We start from the raw sequence: 20,522 nt of genomic DNA, 5'->3' as shown, positions 1-20,522 counted from the left end.
ATTGACGTATGGTCAAAAGACGTCCCAAAACGTCAGTTATATGACGTCTTGGGATGAGACCGGGTTGCCATAATAGCAAAACGAGAAAGGCAAAACAAAGGAAACTCCATAACTGTGTGAATTAAGAAGACGTACTGTTATACGACTGAACTATTGAAATGTCTTACTTGTTCAGCAGAAAAAAGCCGTCTCTTCTTCCGTTTCAAAACACAGAGTTCACACACTTTTCAAAAGCCCCGCCGATGGTTAAATCCTTGTGTTCGCATGCGATGGTTATCTTTCTCTAGCCACCTTAAATCCGAAGTACAAAGTCTTTTGGGTTTTATAACTGCCGAATCTTCAGTTGACACTGATGATTGTTGTTTGGATCTTTGTGGATCCCATGCCATAAGTTTAATTATGTAAAGAAATATTATGTTAATAAATAGCCTATTTTAAAGCTGCAATAAGAGATGGAAACTGGATGGAAACTGGAGAAATAGTCTGAAGCTTGAAAGGATGGAAAACATAGGCCTGTTGGTAAGTATTCTCAAGTTATTCAGTAAAATTAACTCACACATAATAAAACGAAAACATAATCATTTATTATAAAAATCAAGCCAAGTCCAAAGGCGCCGCAATCTTTTGGGAGTCATTATGCCAAAATCTGAAGTGATTTATCATAAATGAAAATCTATGAATGGACATGACGTAACTTACCAATGAATAAATTCTAAACAAACCCGCAGACAAACTAAGAAATTATCCTGTGAGTAATGAAGGAATCCAGTATTGAAATTTCCCTTCCAGTGAAAAAACAGACCTGCTATAACATGGCTGACAAATCATCCCATTAAAATCACATCAATAAAGCGTGTGCCCAAACCCGCCGCATATGAATCAACGGTCTCACCTTTCTCTCCCTGTTCCATCTTTCTCCGTCTTGTTCCTCTGAACAGCCTGTTTTCAATAGGCCTACTGCAGCAGCTTGACCCTTCACTCCATCCCAGGGTTAAGGAAACAGTTTTCCCGAGTCATGATGGATCTTGGAACATTCCAGATCTGTTTACAGTTACGAACAGCCCATTATGGATGTCGCTTGTCAAACACGAGGGATGTTTGATAGGATGCTGTGAACTTTTTGTCCTGCACTAAGACATTTGTCTTTTAGGAGGGTGATTCTCCAAATTGTTAATGTAGTCTCTGATCACTTATGACAGCCTGACCCAAACCAGAAAACGGCAATAGCTCTTTTATTTTCAAGCCAGTAGATTTTCATGTTGTTTTGCTGGTGTAACAAAATGTGTGGACAACATCAGATTTCAGCTTCACCCTCAGAAGTACTGGGGCTGTACCTTTTCAAAAGGTAAACTTTTGTCCATTTTAGGTGCTAATACATTTTAGGTCCTAATATGTACATTTTACTTGGTAATATTTAAATTTAAGGTACTAATATGTCCATTTTAGGTCCTAATATGTACATTTCAGGTGCTAATATGTAACACTAAGGTACCGATATGCATCCTTTGGGTACAAAAATGTACCTTTTGAAAAGGTACAGCCCCAGTGACAGCTTTTGTACCTTTTTTCCTTTTTTTCTGAGAGTGTTGATGGAGCATATATATCCTTGAACAAACCTTTTGTGTGTACAGTAACTCGTCCTTAGCGGTAGACCTGGAAGATGAAAAATGAGTTCAAAAAGATCATGGACACTGATAGAGGGAAACTTACCATTAGATAGACCTATAGGGCTCGTTTAACTATGGAAATGCGCTCAAATCCTCCAGGAACATCTTGGAAACTGTCTAGCAATGCCCTTACAACGCATCTACAACACTAGCATTGTGGCTTTGAGTTTTACAATTAACCTATCATATTTTCTTCTGACCACGTCTTCATAAAAATCTATGAAGATCCCCAGTTTGATCCAAACTTTTTGATCCCAACTGCAGGATTCGTCCTTATCCTGTGGAATTAATTTGTGTAACACAGAAGTTTTATTTGAATTATCCATATCAACTTTCTGTTTCTGTAAAAGACATTAAAAAAGTGAATTAAATATCAATGAAAACCGCCGCCAGGAAGCGATACATCCACACCGGAGGTAAGAGATATTCTCAAAAATGACTGACCTGGTTTAGACTTCTGCTTAAACCATTTCACATATAATGCACGTTTCAATAGCCGTCTGTCATTAGTGAAAGAAAACAACAGTATTTTTAAAGAAAATACTGAAAATATCAAACATTTATTAAAATACATCTGACCGCTCCGAATCAGACCAAGAGTTTCTTTCTTCTGTTGAACATAAAAGAAGATGAGAACGCTGGTAACCAAACAGTTTACAGTAGCCATTGACTTCCATAGGGAAAAATCCTGTCAGCTGGTTACAAACATTTTACAAACAGAAGAAACAAACTCATACAGGTCTGAAACAACTTGAAGGCGAGTAAATGATGACATTTCATTTTGGGGTGAACTATCCCTTTAATATCTTATGGAATTTAATTCTTTATTTTTTAAATAAAAATATGTTTTAATCCTAAATTTAATTCAACTTTGCCGTGTAATCAGTCCCTCTGTTGCAGTCACTAGCAAATAGACGAGTTGCTGTGACACTGATTTCCCAGTTTGTCTGTGGTTTGGAGCGGATCCAAACATTTCATAAGGATCTTAATTCACTCTTCTGATAACAATTTGCAGAACCCCGAGAACCTTCCGAGAACTTCCTCTACAGGCGCATCAGAGTTAGCACGCTAGATAAGTCTTCGTTTATTTGGCTCACGAACATGGACTTGTGTTTGAGGTTGAGGAAATGGTGTGTGTTTCCCTCAGGATCGCGCTGTCACAAGCCCGTTTTCCCGCGTCGAGGAATTACCGTGAGATTGATTCGAGTCCAACAGGGTGCAGGTCCTGTCCGCCCAAATACTGAGACCTGTGTGTGTGTGTGTGTGTGTGTGTGTGTGTGTGTGTGTGTGTGTGTGTGTGTGTGTGTGTGTGTGTGTGTGTCTTATTAGTGAAGATTGAGCTGTTCAGAGCAGTGCAGTAAAACATGAGCGAATCTCACTCCCTGGATTACTCCATCTCTCCAGAGACGGGATAACATGGACCGCCGCTGTTTTAGATTGATCTCGAGCTGAGTTTGATGGCCTTTCGTGAATTTAGTAATTGAACCAGAAACATTTCTTTTTCAGAATTATTACCATAATTACGCTGAACGTCAGTGTATTTCGATAGCTAATGAACATCTGGATGTAAAAAAACCGGAGGTCTAAATCTTGATTTTGGTATGCGGGTCTATTTATATCCCAAAACTGAACCCGCTCGCCTAGCCCACTTGTGTAGCGCACGAGTTCATTAAGTTACTTTAAAAAAGTAAATAGCCTAATTACTAGCTATTAATGCACCTTGAACAGTGAAATTAGATTAGTAATTTATTTCTCTTACTAATTACTTTCTAAATCCTATAGCCTCGACCTTAAACAATAAAGTGATAGACTGCACTTTTGATTCTTTCAAATAAACAATATACCAGTGTGTGTAAAGGCAGAAGGGTTACATTAAAACTTAATATTGAAATAACTTAATATTGAATTGTGATGTTAAACCCACACTGTAAAAAAATATATTTTTATGATTTGATATCGCAATCTTTATTCTTAACTTAATTAACGTGGTTCAGATTCTGGTTCTATTTAATAAACCAATCTCCTTCATTGAATTAACTAAAAAAAAAAATCAGTAACCAGGTAACTTGCTTTTTAAAATTAAAACCAAGAACTTTTTTTTTTTACTATTCACCATTGTTTTTTATCGATATAGTACTGTAATTAAATTATAGAAATATTAATTCCTCAAGGGAAAAGTAATTCAACTTCAGCAATTCGATTTATTAATTAATCAATTAGTATTGCTGATTTATGGGTATTATACAATCCCTGATAACTTTTGAAAGCACATTTTAAACCCGTCGACAAACCGTTCCCTCTGTTCTCAATATGAAAGCTTAGTCAGACGAGGTTAAGGTGTCGTATGTTTCCAGTTTTAAAAGTGTCACTTTTAATGTATTTGTAGACCGTCCTTGGTGCGGAGGACTCGTATCAAACTTTCACTACAGATATCATTCACACAGGTGTTAAAAACGAGTCCAGGGGTCCAACCTTTCCTCGAGGTCAAACATCTTGAAGAAATGACTATGATTTATACACTAAATACCAGCTGTATTGATTTCAAGACTCTATTATTTTCAATCTCTGATTGACACAAACCAACAGTGCGGTTAAACTGAACCACCTTTTCATAGGTGTGGTTGTAGATTACATGTCTCAGAGACTTTCTTTATATATATATAACAGAAGAAGGTGATTAATAAATGTACAAATCTCAGTTCTCAGTCCTTTCCCAGTAATGAAAATCATCATTGATAATCTTAGTAAATATTAATGACTTTGATATGTCACGGTCCAGCAAATGTCTTTCCCAGAAATGCCTGTTTTGGGGTGCAGACGTCTGGCTCTACTGACCCCGAGGCAACATTCACACTGGGGCCTTTTTAATACGACGTTTTTACAAAAAAAAAGTTGCGTATAGTAACAGTGGAAAACAAAAGAAACGTACATGTTCAGTGCTTATTAGAAAGACCTGATGAAAAGCACATGTTGGGCTGTTTGTTTATAGTTCATAGAGTTTAGAGAGGAAAAATTCATATAAGGAAATGTGGGGACAAATTTATGTATGTATACTTATACAGTTCGTATATTAAAAACAATATAGAAATATACATTTTGAATGCAGCACAATCGAAAACATAAATGGACAACTTTAAAAGTGATTTTTCTCAATGTTTCGATTTTTCTGCACTCTCAGATTCCAGAATAGTTGTATCTCCGCCAAATATTGTCCTATCCTAAGAAAGCATAGCTATTTATTCAGCTTTCATGTGATGTATAAATCTCAATTTCAAAAAATTGAACCATGTGACTGGTTTTGTGGTCCAGCGTAAAACAGCATTTAACTCAGACAAGTGAATAATTGTGGAAGTGTGATAATACAATGCTCTCTAGAAATTTCTTCATATTGTCGTGTTTTATTCATATCGATCAATACAAAATACAAAAATAAATCATTACATTACAAACTCCTTATATTTTTAAAGTGGCTCAAAAACATTACAGCAATTGGGCATTTGAGTCAAAACATGTTCAGAAACAATGTGTGTTATATAAACGTGTTAATATCATGGAAACCATAATCACGGTCATATCTTAATTTTGTGGCTAAAACAATTCCCGATACAAGTGGAATACATTAAAGTAATATTAATTTAGTCTACAAAAATCGCTTGCATTTATGCGGTTCAGTTTTGGTCCCTGATCAACCCATTTACTGTCAGCTGTTTAGTGCTGGAGAATATTTACATGTTGGTTGTCTTGTTGGATCCAACTCACAACCAGTATGACACACATGCAGGCCACTGGACAGTACAGTATGCAAATGCTGTTAATAAAGGCCTGAGTCACGGAATGTCGCTCGATACACATGAGCAGAAGTTTTAAGCTGCCTTGGCGTGATTGCATTAACAACACCTGCTTTATACATATAGCATATCTGCTTTAAACTGCATATTTCTTGAATTTCAGTGTATGGCATTTGCTACACACAGGTAGCCGAGAGGAAGACAGGAAACTATGATTCTGTTTCCTGTAGTAGCAGCCCTGTGCCAAACGTGTCTCTGTTCCAAAACCTTTATCTCTTACTTAGTGCACTGCTAAGTGCACAACACATACTGCCTACTATCTTCTAAGGGTAGGTTCACACAATGATGTACTAAAAATCAAGACGTTTTTCCTTTGCATTAATCGAATAGAGATGACAACATTGTCAAAACGATCTCTGTAAAAAAAACGACTAAAAACGCTGTATTATTCATGCCAGGCCTGTAGATGGCGATGTCACTTTGTAAAGAAACACTAGACGCCCATACGCTGAAAATGTTTTCACAAATTAGCATTTGTTGTTTACACGGAGACAAAAACGTGCGCTTTGAAGCCCGTTTTCAAAAGATTGCGTTTTCAGGCCCTCAAAGCGGCGTTGTCGTGTAAATGAACGGCCAAAACAAATAAAACGTTTGAAATTTGTGTCGTGTAAACCTTTGTGAAACTTTGATTTGTAACATTCCACAAAAATGTTCAGCTCACAATTGATTCCAAACAGTTTGGGGTTAGCATGTTGCTAAGCTAATTGCGCTTTTTTTTTTAGTCCATTGCTAACTTTTTATTTAGTATTGAAAGAAATTTGAGTCCGCCTGCTTGGATTTTGAATTGAGCTTGAATGTTTTTCCTTGGCATTAATCGCATAGAGATGACAACGATCTCAGTAAAAAAACGACTAAAAACGCTGTATTATTCATGCCAGGCCTGTAGATGGCGATGTCACTTTGTAAAGAAACACTAGACGCCCATAGGCTGAAAATGTTTTCACAAATTCGCATTTTTGTTGTTTACACGACAAAAACATGCACTTTGAAGCGCGTTTTCAGGCCGTCAAAGCGGCGTTGTCGTGTAAATGAATGGCCAAAACGCATAAAATGTTTGAAATTTGTGTCGTGTCAGCCGTTATGGAACTTTGTGAGTGACTGATTTGAAACATTCCACAAAAATGTTCAGCTCACAATTGATTCCAAAAAGTTTGGCGTTAGCATGTTGCTAAGCTAATTGCGCATTTTATAAGAATACAGGGAACAATAGTCCATTGTTAACTTTTTATTTAGTGTTGAAAGAAATTTGAGAATATTTATGAATTGCTTTTTCCGCCTTGTATTTTGAATTGAGCTTGTTGCGGTACATTCTGGGATTGCATCATTTGTGAAATACAACTGATACTGACATAAATGTAATAAAAGGAAGTTTATTTCATCGTTTTTCGCATTTGGTGTCTAGACAGGCGGCTCATTAGGTTTTGGAACGGAGCTAGCGTTAGCATGCTAGATCATTCATGTGGGCTGTGTGCTTTTAAACACTACAGCCAAAGTGAGCTTGAACTTTCTGCGTCTTTTTCACTTGCTTGCATCCCTTATTAATCCCAAACTATCCTAAAGGTTAAACATCCCTATGACACAAATCCACAAACTCATTTTTACTGCCCTTTAAATTGCGGAAAACCAGTAAATATTTCTCTTGCCTTCCCATTCACACGTTCGCCCATTGCCCACTCATACACACACTCGTGCACCAGTAAATAGTCACAGCCAGCAGTAGCAGTGCGTCGGGATGAAGGTGTTTGGTTGTGTTTTGGTGAGCTGCAGGCTGGTTTAGGTGAAGTGCTGTTTGTGCAAGCAGTCCAGAAAGAGGAAGAGTGATCTTGGAGAGCGAGGGACGAGGACGTGCGCCTCTTTAGAGGTCAGAGATGCACTATGGTCCTCCTCGCACATCCTCGCGTGTTTACTTTGAACGCTTCTTCTTTATTCTGAAAAAGAAAGAAAAGTCAGCGATGAACAACCACTTGTTTTGTTTTCCATACAGTTCTACTTTCAAGACGAATACTGTAGATGTTAATGATGAAACATTTATTACAGGAGGACGAAACTTGTAGTCTTTGAACATTTCTATGAACTATTCTGTTAATGCATGCAACATTTTTTTTGTTTGTTTTTTAATCAATCTAGAATAGTTTTATCAAAAAGTATTTTGCAAGAAGGTCACTTGGAACAAAAATATTCCAAAGTTTTAGATTTCTAATAATACATTTAGATAATTCACAGAATGCCTTAGAGAGCACACAGTGAGTAGTGCTATTTTAGTATTATTTATCTACTAATATAGTACTTATTTATAATTTTAATATGATGAAATATGAAAGAATTTAATACGTTTTTATTTGTAAATTTGCAGTTTTACAAATTTTGTTATGTGATTTTGTCATCCTTTATTATTGTTTTTTTTTTAAATCTGTTTAGCTTTAATTGATTGGTATTTTCAGACTGACCTATAATAATCAAGACATCAATAGTTTTTTTCCCCCTCCTTTTTATGTTTTGATGGCATCCGTTTGGCTCAGTGGCACAATAGGAGGCCGATTATAGTGGTGTAAAAGCTCTCTGCTCTGCCTGTTTCCTCATCATTAATCTATAATTAGTGTAATCATTGAACAGTGGTTAATGCTCAAGGCTCTTTGCTGGAGCCTAATTACCTACTTAGGTAAACGTGTAATTTATATAATCTTAAATTACCCAATAACATTCCACATATGCCATTTAATTGTCAGGAACAACAGCTTGTAAATTGCTGCTAAGATTTGTGTTAAAACACTTAATTCTACAGCACCTTTACATTTGCTTTTGATGTAAAGTAAATAAATTGCGTAAATTAACACATTCTGTAAATCCTTCTCACTGCAAATTTAATACAGTTGATTACATACATTACATCAGAATATGTATGTCATTATTTCTTTTAAGTCAGTGAAAATTTTACCTCAAAGGTCATGGCTATTCCGGTTTTGATAATTAGAACGAATCTGAATCTACCAAGTTGTATGTACATGAAAATGTTTGTTTTTGGAAAAATTAGTGTCCTGGTTTCCATTACAGAGTTGCGCAAAACTTTTGCGATATTTCCTGAATGTGGATTTAAAAAAAAGTTTCCATTAACCGATGTTATCTGACTAAAGCGTATTTTTTTTCTCGACGTGATAAGTCATTCCAGAAATCATGGAAACGAATGTTGGTAGATCTATGTATATCGCAGCCACCGCCCTAGCCATTATTTTTAATCGAATGAGACGTAGGCCTGTCGTCCAAGCATTAATGCCAAGAGAAAAGCCCCTTATACTTGTGAGTGAACACATATGAGGTATTTCTGGGAGGTTACAGTTCTCGATTTCACAGAGGAACTGTGCGAGTTGAGCAGATGTCTCGCCTGGTGATCTCTTTGGCGAAATATTCCTTTTTCGAATTGGCTGAAAAAGCACCTCATGCGAGCGTAAAAACATTTTTGCGATATATGGGAGTTTTTCGCGAAATTGATGTTTCCATTGGCCGCATTTTCAATTCGCGCAATTTGAAGGGTAATGGAAACACAGCTATGTGTAAAGTTATGCCTACACTTTACATACTTTTTTTGTATGTAAAGTGTATACACGTAACACTACACTTCGTAATACACATGCGCGAAGACACCGTTTTTACAAATTGACGTTTTTGTAGTTTACACAGAGACGATAACGGTATCGTTTTCAAAAATGTGAACTTTGAAACCCGTTTTCAAAAGTTTGCATTTTCAGGCTCCCAGTTAAACACCGTTGTTGTGTAAATGAACGACCAAAACATATAGAGTTTTCAGTGTATTGTTGAAAACCGTGAGAATAAACATTTTGTACATTAGTGTAAATTTTAAACATAATTTTCTTTCCAGTAGATTTGTTTAGTTTTAAGTTTTTAAGTCTATAAAGATACAGACTATGTTATCCCATGATTCCCAGTGAACTGTTTTTTTTTTTTCTAGTGTAGAAAGAGTTTCTTCTTACTTGTTAATGGCATTCTTTAGATACTGCTGAAGCCATTTGGTCTTGGGGTTGATGCAGACCTCTCTGTTGTTCTTCAGCTTGGCACTGGTAATGAGAGAGAGAAAAGAAGGGATTTGTTTCGGACGAGAGCAAAAGAGAGACTGTACCTTTCTCCCTCAGCGGTTCTACAGTGTGTTTCATCAGATGGTATCAGCTGTCCGTCATGGACTGCATTTCAGCTCCCCTATTCTCCTGTACTGGCAGGAGTCACTGCACTCCATCAGATAACGGGATTGAATTAGAGGCGGTTCGGTCCGTGAGGATAATGTTGTGCTGTCTGGACTTTCCAGATTTTTTATGATTTTGAGGACTTTGACTGAGATTCCCAGAACTGTGCATATACTGTAGTTTGTCTAAAGTAACATAAATGAATTGATTTCCACTGAAATTGTCAATGCACTGATACATATCTTAATAATTATCGTTCTTGAAGCGAACAGACTGTGATGACGTGTTTCCAGTTATTAACATCGTAAATCTAGCAACGTTTTTTACATTTTCATTTTGAATAGAATTAAACTGCATTTATAACACTGTAAATTCTGTTTTATCTATCCATCCATCTATCCATCCATATTACATCTATCTATCCATCCATCCATCCATCCATCTATCGTATGCATCTATATTACATCCATATCTATCTATCTATCTATCTATCTATCTATCTATCTATCTATCTATCTATCTATCTATCTATCTATCTATCTATCTATCTATCTATCTATCTATCTATCTATCTATCTATCTATCTATCTATCTATCTATCTATCTATCTATCTATCTACTGTATGCATCCACTGTATATTACATCTATCTATCTATCTATCTATCTATCTATCTATCTATCTATCTATCTATCTATCTATCTATCTATCTATCTATCTATCTATCTATCTATCTATCTATCTATCTATCTATCTATCTATCTACAGTATCCATCCATCCATCCTACATCCATCCATCCATCCATCCATCCATCTATATTCTATCTATCTATCTATCTATCTATCTATCTATCTATCTATCTATCTATCTATCTATCTATCTATCTATCTATCTATCTATCTATCTATATATCTATCTATCTATCTATCTACTGTATATTACATCTATCTATCTATCTATCTATCTATCTATCTATCTATCTATCTATCTATCTATCTATCTATCTATCTATCTATCTATCTATCTATCTATCTATCTATCTATCTATCCATCTATCTAATATCCTTGCAATAACTAGGCCTACATCAATATTTTCCTTGATATTTGCAAAAAAACAAACAAAAAAAAACTTTTTAACTTCTTAAAGCAGAATTCTTTTTTTTATTGATATCTGACCTCCAAATTTGCTCCAGCCCAGCCAGGAATATCCCCTCAAACGCTTCGTTCACCCACACATGGAGAAGACAACACAAATGACACCCAGACTTCGCACCTCCGTGGCAAAAGGTTGTGTTTGAGAGTTAGCGGCTCACCTTGCCATTCAAATGGCTCCTATTCGTATTGCTTACACCTCACACACACACACACACGGATCCCTCAATCTGCACTCAAAAAAATATTTAGGCCTAATACATAAGATTTATGTAATTCAATTGCATATAAATTTTCCATCCATTTGGATTACGTAAATTTAATGCAAACATATTAATAAACTTAATGTGATATATATTTGTAAGTGCTATATAAGTGAAACAAGTAAGAATTAGATTTATGCATATTTTTCAATAAATCCAATTTATTTTAAATGAATAAGAAACTGGTTTATGTATTATTATGTAATAAACCAAATTTAATTAAAATGCATCACATTTAAGTAATTTGTATAAATAAACCAAATTTGTTTTAAAAATATATTTATAAATTTGTATTTACTTATTCATCACCATTTCCCCTCCCCAAAATACAACAAAAAAGAATGGCCAGAATACTTAATTTCACATTTTTATTTTAAATAACAAGCTCAAATGGCAGTAAAAACGGAAGCTAGCAAAACAGCCCATGCTCACATACACTGTTGTGTGCAACCTCAACAAAAAAAGTACTTTCATGTTTACATGCCAATTAAGGTTAAATGCACTACTTTCGAATTTCTGTCTTTATTTTGCCACAATCACCTCACTGCACTAACAAATGCAAATGATTTTAACAGACTGCAGACAGTACTTTTTCTCAAGAACTGTGGTTAAATAATTGCAAAGTTCAAATGAGATAGACAAAAATCTGGTCGCTACGCTTACACGCTAACATTTTTTTAACATTTTTTGACGTGCAATAATTTGGAACGATAAGGTGGTGGCAAGCAGAAAAACACTCAGTGGTTTTACACGACCACACTTTTTACCCATGTTAGGAGTATAAGGTTCAACAGCAAAAAAAAAAATAAAAATAAAAAACGAGAAGAAAAAGTGTAACAAGTCAAGTGGAACTGTAAATATCAGCCTCTCTTTCATTTACTCACTGAAGCATCTTAATTTTCAGTCCCTGAACTTTTGGCGACAGCTTAGTTGTATCCAGTTCCATCAGGATTTTCTGAAATGCTTCAAATGTGCACTTGAGGTCCTTTGGATAGTTTAAATTAAGGGCATAAATTAGTCCAAAAAGCATCACACATCCAAATGTGATGCTTGGCAGGTTTTGCAGAACTTCAACACCTTCAAGAACAACACCCACATCTGAAGGTTCTTCTTCAGGACCAGCGCCCTCCGCTCGAATGACATAGATGCCCATTGTTGTCTGTGCAATGAGAGACTCAGCATCTGCACTTTCAGAGTCCTGGGGGATAAACAAAGAACATAAGTCCCAATGTGTTCCAAGTTTTCCCCTTTTGTTTTGCAGCAGGCAGTTACTTACCTATTGATTCAGTCATGTAATAGAAATTATAATTGTACTGTGTTCCTCTTTTGCCATAAATATTAATTTCCCCATCTACACCAAATCTGAGATCAGTATACTTGACTTTGACTTGACTTGACAGACTGTCATTCATAATACCACAAGTGTATACAGAACGAAATTTCGTTTGCATAGGCCACAGTTTTTAGCAGTTTCAATGCCTGTATAATGATGTGTTTCATGATTCTGATTTCATATTTTCCATACTTCAGACTACCAACTGGATCTTTTTAACCAGGTCATTTCTAGTTAAAAAAACTTCTCATTTGTCTTATATGATCAATCATGCTCTACACAGAAGGGCATAAGCTAGAGTGTGATGCCAATGAGAAAATAAACATAACTATCAATGTAAATGTGTATAAGAAATATATAACATGAAGAGAAAAGACTGGCACACACTTACCACATATTCTTTGACAAGTGTCTCGAGGTCTTCGTTGAGGTAAACACTTAGGCACCTCAGGATACAATCACGTCTGGTGTTTATGTCTTCATTCTAAAACAAGCATAAGAAGATCCCAAAAAACATGTCATTAATTATTAACTTACAGTATAAGTAAGGCTAAATAAAGGAATGGTTCACCCAAAAATTAAAATTTGGTCATTAATTTTGTTCAACTCTTGTTCGTCACTAATGAAGATGTTTTTTGATGAAATCTGAAAAATTTGTTTCTCCATTGACAGATACGCAATCACCACTGTGATGCTTAAACAAATTCCTTAAGAGATCGTACAATTATTCCATATGAATTGAGCAGTTTCATGACGTTAAAGGATGAGAACGCGTTGGCAGTTTAGTCCAAATTTTCTACAGAGACAAGATCGCTTTATTTGATAAACAGCCTAAATTTCGACTTTTATTCACATTAACATTAATCAGCAAACATAAACAGAAGCACAACTGAATCTCTAACACACTATAACAAACCTCACTGGTTCTTGCACAATGCGAAAAATCTGATTTGAATCAATATCTGTTTTGAGTTGATAAATGTTTGTATTTGACAAAAAGCTTAAATTCAACCTGTTTATCATATAAAGGATCCAGTCTCTTTAGAAAATTTGGACTAAACCATTCATTTTGGCTTTATGCACAGCTGCACTACTTCCTGAACTTCAGCCAGCTCCATGTTTCCTGTCTGCCATTATTGGACAAACTGGTTAATCCAGGTGTCTGATTATTGTTGCTGTGACTACTGAGGTCAGGCACACCTGGATTAATCAGTTTGTCCAATAATGGAAGACAGGAAACAAAGGAGCTGGCTGAAGTTCAGGAAGTAGTGGAGCTGTGCTTATGCTTACGATTTTTATGCGAGTGAAATGTTCCATAAATGTTTGTCTCAAACATACATCCTTCAAACATACAAGTTATGTTTTCATACTGCCTAAGATGTTGATTTACATGAGCGAAGTATTCCTTCTCAGTTAAAATGTCCTTACAGTCACACTTCTGACAACAGAACGAAGTTAACTGAACATTTGCTGCTGTTAACTTCCTGTGTGTTTGATATGTGTGACTCAAAAGGTTCTTCCAACTTGTAAATGTACATGGGCAATCTGCATATACACAGGGATACCGGCAATTGCGACCATAGTGAAAATGTTTCAGCCTAAAATGTTTTAGCAATTCATACCGTGTAGATAATGAAATGTCACACACTTTACATGGCCACATTCACATATCTGTGAACAAAGAAAAAAACAGTTACGGACAAATATTAAAGAATCAACATAAATAATTTATGCTTGGTTTTACTGTATCAAGACAAGTCAAAATACAGCTACTACTACAGCTAAATTAGGCTGTTAATGTATATTTAATACGTTTTTAACTATGTTAAAGGAATTTTATGCTTTTTAAGTGGAATCATTACATTCAAACTGAGATTAATTGTTAATAAGAGTATGAATTGATTTTTCTATGTATTAAAAAACAATCTTTGTAGCATACATACAGGTCTAGGAGGTTGCCCCACCCTTTAGATGTAAAAAAGATGCATGATGTATCTGAAAAGAAAAAAAAATGCTTTAGTTAGAAACAAAATTCATACTTTTTCTTATGAAATTACAAAGCCAACATACATTTTTTAGATAATCATTTTAACAGTACTCTCATATACTGATTGCAGTAACGTTAGTTTATAACTGTCTTCATTTGCATTCAAACGTTAAATCACAGAAAAAGAGCAGACCAACAGACACCGACGTGGTAAAAACATGGTTCGCGTGCTGGAGAACACACGAGCAACTGGCACATACTTAGCGATTTAATAATCACATTCACACCGTCACCAACTAACGAGTAAAATCGTTTGAAATACTTACTCAAAAATGACGCTTGACGACTGCTAATCTTTGACCCTGTCTAAGACGTAAAGGTTGTCTTGCAGACAGTCATTCGTGTCCCTAGGAAACGTATCCACGTTGGAACGTATCCATGTACGATATAGATATTTGAAATCGCAGTTTTTATACTAATCGTTTAATTTCATCATTGCTACACATTGTTTAATAAAATCTATTTTAATCTTAGACCAACCTAAGACCATTTTTCCTCTCAGCGATGCAGGAGGGCTAAAGTTTTACTCAGGTCAGAAAATCCGTAAATGAATATAAAATAAAAATAAACCAAACCACATCCCTGTTACTTTTAAATTAGTTAAACTGTGTAGCTGAAAAAGTAGCTTAAGGGGGAAATAACGTTAGGTAAAGTTAGCTTTTATAAGCACCATGTGCAAGTTAGTTAACCTAGAGTTAGTGGACTAAGTTAACGTTGAATGCAAATTTGATAATCAATTCTTTGATAAAGTGTAATACGATTTCAACCGCAGTCATAACACACACATATTAAAAACAGTCAACTTTTCTAAGATGATTAAAGATGTAACTTGCCTTGCAATCAGGATGATCCAAGAATGAGCTCCGATCATGTAAGATGGCGAAGAGAACGGTGTTTTTTCAACTGCCTCTGGTTGATGGGTTTTTTTCATGTGCATTGCAATTAGACATGTCTATGCTCAGTACCGCCCCCAACTGACTGGAGTATGATCGGCATTTCCGCTTCTTACATTTTCCCATAAATCATATGCAAACCAATCTCATAAAATGTAACTAACATAATCTGGCTCGTTCCACAGCTAGCAATATTTAAACCATATTCATACTTTTTAATTGATTAAATCAAATAGTTTTCACAATGAACATATTTACATTGATTTTAAGCAATCTGACTACATACATTATGAAAATATTAGTATTTAAATAAAATCAAAAGGATGCAAATACATAATTATAAACTATGCCATGATTCATTTTTTTGAGTGTGTCTAGACAAATGGAGCCTGTCGGCCCATGCAGATAAAAAGTCCACTTAACCCACACGAATCCTCCCAACCAACCTCCCGATCAGTAAGCTAACTAAAAGTGTAATGCTACCCCTTGTTTGTTTTCCGGCGGGATGTCTTCCATTGAGTTTATCTTGAGAGAGTTTGTTTTATTTGTTTGTTTGTTTGTTTGTGATTTGGGTCTCTGAGTTAATCCAGCTAGTCTAAACGATCTTTTGCGCGAGCTTGTCGGTGGTCTGGGGCCGAGCCAGCAGGTAGTAATTACCTCACAGCTAGCTAATGCTAACAACAAAATGAGTGATGTGCGTGTCTAGGGGGGAAAGGGTAGGTGGCTGTCTTTCATCTTGGCCAATGAATCCGAAAGGATTTCTAAACAAGATGTGTGGAAAGTGGCAGATTAAAGGGGATTTCCTCCGGCCAAAGTTTGTTCCCCAAATGACCCTAAGCTACATGCTAACCTCTGTAACCCCTGTAACCTTGATCCCCTGTAGCGCTTTGGCTTTTCGGCTGCTGACGGGGTACAAATGGTTCGGTTTAATACATTCCAGACCACTGAAGTAATACCAAATGCTGGTAAAATGAAAAGGACAAGGTCAGCCGTAACACAAAGCTAATCATTTTGACCCTTAACAATTATTGTGTCATGAAAACCTGAACGCTCATAATGGACAAAATCACTCTCTCAAATGTTCTCATTTGGTCCTTTTTTGTTACTCATTCTTTCCCACATGGATTGACTCCTAAAACTGTGGAAATGTGCAACTTTGAGAGCTATTTCTGGAGGACTATTGTTGGTGTGCTTTAATTTAGTTGTGTGGTAGAGTTTTGCTGTAGGATGTTGACTCACATGACTTGGAACGGGCAGCTGGGTGTGTGGAGGAACTTAATCTCACGGATGCTCCTCTGCGGGACGGTGTTGAGAGTGGACCGACACCAACATCTCTCCACCAGACTAATGGGTTTAGCTGTGACCGGATAAGAACAGAAAGTATGGAGTCAGTGCAGGAGAAATATGAAAAATGCCTCTTATATCAGAGATTTGAAGTTACAGTTTGTATTGAAGTGATAAATTGATACACTTTAATTAATTGATTCAAAAGTTTGGGGTCGGTGTTGTTTTTGAAAGAAATTAATACTTTTATTCAGCAAGGATGCATTAAATTGATCAAAAGTGACATTCATAATGTTACTTAATAATTCTATTTTAAATGAATGCTGTTCTTTTAAATTTTCTATTCATTTAGGAAACTTGAGACAACATGTTTCACCGTGTCCTCAAAAATATTAAGCAACACAACTGTTTTCAACATTGATAATAATCATAAATGTTTCATTAGATATTACTGTAGAAGGATGGTGTGACACTGAAGAGTATAATGATGCTGAAAATTCAGCTTTGCATCCCAGAAATAAATTGCATTTTGAAATATATTCAAATAGAAAAGCAATATTTTAAATGATAATAATATTTCTGTTTTTGCTGCATTTCTTGATCATCAAATGCAGCAGAATAAGATCTTCAAAATACAAATATTATATTATGAACACCTTTTAAAATATTTAAAATTCTCAAGATAATTCCTTGCTTCTCTTCTTATTATTTTCATGAATTCATGGAAATAAAACGTAAAACAACTTTTTTTTTTCAGTTTAAACAGCTGTTTCTAGCTGATCTGAACCTTTAAATAAATTTGATTTGACAAAAACTTAGTATTCAGAACTTACAAAAACACAAAGAAATCACATATTAGAAACTTAATTTCCAACTTGCAATACCATCCTAGGTGAAAGTGTCTGATCACCTGCGTCCATTAACACACCCTGATCATTAAAAAGAGATTAGTCTGCATTCTAGTGGCCCTCGTCCATTCACACAGGGGCCGGCCTGGCTTTTCACTCGCCACATTTTTCATCAGGAGCCTTTTTGAGGGTCCTCAACATTAAATACGGCCCAATCCCATAATCACACCCTGCCACTCCAGGTTTAGTCCTGAATTTGTGTATTAAATGAATCTGCTGAAGAACATTCCCTGAATGGTTTCAGATCTCCCTGGATTCCCTTTGCACTTGGCCGAAACGGACCCGGTTCTGAGGCGAGTCAAACTCTGAATTCCCACAGATATTCCCGACTCTCTCTGTTCCCTTTATCATGTTAAACACCGGCCCATTAAGCCTTGACTAAACAAGGCGCCAAGTGAACAGCGCAGGAACTTTTTGCTTACTATTCCCTAATTAGGCAGTAATTAATAGAGCTTGCGGATAAGTAAACAGTGCTAGATTTTTTTGCACAGAAACAACAAAGCCAGACCCGCCGAGTTCAGCTGGTTAAACATCTCGCCGAAACCTTCTGTCCTTTTAGATCAGGCCCGCTAACATGTAAAGACACGTACAGCTGAGGGAGGATTTGTATGCTAATTTATGCAGGGCATTTTCCAGCTGCGAGGTGATATTAATGGGACCTCTTAATGAGCGTTAACTCCTTAATGATCATTAACTGAAAACAGTCACTAAAACTTAATACAGCAGTTCTGCAATTTATGACTCAAGTAATACATTTACACTGTAAAAACATTTATAAAGCTGTAAATAAAACAAAGATCATTGGAGTATGTTTTAGTATTTTTATAAGATGTAAGATATAATTTCCTGTTTTATTAAATGTTACATACTGTTTCTTTGTAATTATTGTGAATTTTACAAGCAATTGCTCAAACAATTGAAAATTGTTTAAACATAAATCCTACACCATTTTCTTCAGTGTTCAAGAAAGCTATGAGTTTTTGTTTAGTTTATTTTTGTTTAGCTTTGTTTTTGTTTACTTTTTAGTTTGTTTTTGTTCAGTTTTCAGTTGTTTTGCTTCGTTTTTGTTTACTTTTAGTTTATTTTATCCTTGATTTGTTTTTAGTATATATTTTATGTTGAGCGATGAATTTAAAATAAATTAATATTACATATTTTAAATGTATTTCCAAAATAAAAAAGTATTTTTTTTCCCCATCATTTTGAACATATTTATTTGCATTCCAATATTACATTGCTTGTTACAATATATTATTGTATCACAATTATAATGAGTACACTAATTTAATTTATTATATGTGCTATACAAAATAAAATAAGTTTTTTCTTTATTTTAGCGCAAGATACCCAGGATGATACATCAGTATCCTTCTCGCAACACTTAAAAAAATATCAATACCTTACGACAACATGTTTTTATATTGCTTTAACTCAAAATACGTTTTTTTTTTCAAGTTTTTTATGTTAAACGGGATTAATTTTTTTAAAGTCAGTAAAATATAAATTAAGCTGAAATTAATTAAACATCCGAGTTGATTGTACTTAAAAATGTGAGACAGCAACTTTGCAACACATTGCAACACAACACATCAAAGCATCATCTGAGAACCGAAATGCCGTAAATCTGTAAATGTTAGTCGTAACCTACACTGTAAAAAAAATATTTTCAAGATTTGCTATCACAACATTTTTTCTTTTGTCAAATCAACTTAAATAATTTATTTAGTTGAGATAACTTATGATTTTGAGTTTCTGATGATTAAATTAATCTACTTCATTGTATTAATTCACTTTTTTCCAGTTAAATCAACTTAAAATTTTAAGGCAACCAGGTTACTTACTTTAAGTTAAACCAACAATATTTTTTTAAAGTGCACTTACCGTCAGTCTCTGGGCTCCGTATGGCGAGCGTCAGCAGGGCCACCAGCGCTAGAACTTTGCTATCCATGCCAAGTGTGTGTGTGTGAGTGTGTGTGTGTGTGGCTTTTGTCCGTCACAGTTAGCTTCCAGAGCTCAGTGTGGCGTCTCAGAGCTTTGCGAAGTGTTAAGACTGAGGACCAGAGGGAAACACTCCCCCCTTCCTCAGGAGGAGGGGATGAAGGAGGAGGAGGGGGGCTGGACCCTCTCCTCCGACGGTCACCTTCTCCAGCGAACGGCCGAAAATATTCTGGCAAAGATTCAGCAGTGACAGTCTGACTCAGACTCTCTCTCTCTCTCTTGTTTCTATCTTTCTCTGCATCTTTTTATTCTTCTTAGTGCAGCGGAGAAAGCAGAGACCCTGCTGTTATCTCAGTATTGTTGTTTCTCAATGCCTCCATTTGTTATTGTTTATTTCATGTCATGTTTTTCTGGCAGTCGACTTTCACTAAACTGGCGCTGCTGCGTTTCCTGGCTCTCAGTTTACCAGCCGCATTTCAGATCCCATCCATTTTAAGATATGATTTGGGTGTATCTGAATTATACAGGCAAAAGTTTGAAGTCACACTTAAAAGCTTATGCTTACATTACATGATGGAAATGAGTTTTGTAGACAACGATAATTAAAGAAATGTGAAGGAAAAGTGTTTTATTTTTTTAGACAAAAGCTATGGGAAATTGGATTGAATTTACAATTTTTTTGTTCTCTTAAACTATCAAGGAAACGTATTTATTATGTTGGGAAAGAATTTCCTGCATTTTGTAATTGTATTTGCTCTAGAAATAATATTTGTAATAGTGTGCTTTGCCTCCAAATGCTGTAAATACCATCACTGTTAGTTGATGCCACTGGCACAACTTACCCCAAAGCAACTGGCACAACTTACCCCAAAGCAGCCATTTTATTAAAAAAAAAATGATAATAATTTGAGACTAATCTGCCAAATATTTATCGGCATGTAAAAATATTTTTTAAATTATTACATAATATAAAAATTATAACTTTTTTATTTAACA

The 20,522-nt window shown here is 35.4% G+C and overlaps 1 protein-coding gene and 1 long non-coding RNA gene across 2 annotated transcripts; both read right to left on the bottom strand.

The window, feature by feature from the left end:
- Positions 1–5,827: 5,827 nt before the first annotated feature.
- On the bottom strand, positions 5,828–19,717 carry cxcl12b (C-X-C motif chemokine ligand 12b). The gene is made up of 4 exons (XM_039695024.2): positions 19,470–19,717; positions 16,636–16,753; positions 9,502–9,585; positions 5,828–7,443 (listed from the first exon to the last, which is right to left on the bottom strand). Exons 1-4 carry the CDS (start codon positions 19,534–19,536, stop codon positions 7,419–7,421), a joined length of 294 nt encoding a protein of 97 aa, XP_039550958.1. The 5' UTR covers positions 19,537–19,717; the 3' UTR covers positions 5,828–7,418.
- Positions 11,575–15,763, bottom strand: LOC120491248 (uncharacterized). The gene is made up of 5 exons (XR_016145531.1): positions 15,337–15,763; positions 14,400–14,451; positions 14,079–14,127; positions 12,848–12,940; positions 11,575–12,321 (listed from the first exon to the last, which is right to left on the bottom strand). It is a non-coding gene; the product is annotated as an uncharacterized LOC120491248 (long non-coding RNA).
- Positions 19,718–20,522: the final 805 nt, after the last annotated feature.

The sequence above is a fragment of the Pimephales promelas genome, chromosome 2 (genome assembly GCF_988280905.1).
Source record: "Pimephales promelas chromosome 2, fPimPro1.hap1.1, whole genome shotgun sequence".
NCBI classification, from domain to species: domain Eukaryota; kingdom Metazoa; phylum Chordata; class Actinopteri; order Cypriniformes; family Leuciscidae; genus Pimephales; species Pimephales promelas.
Note: the sequence above shows the minus strand (reverse complement) of the source record. Positions and strands in the feature narration are given on the sequence as shown.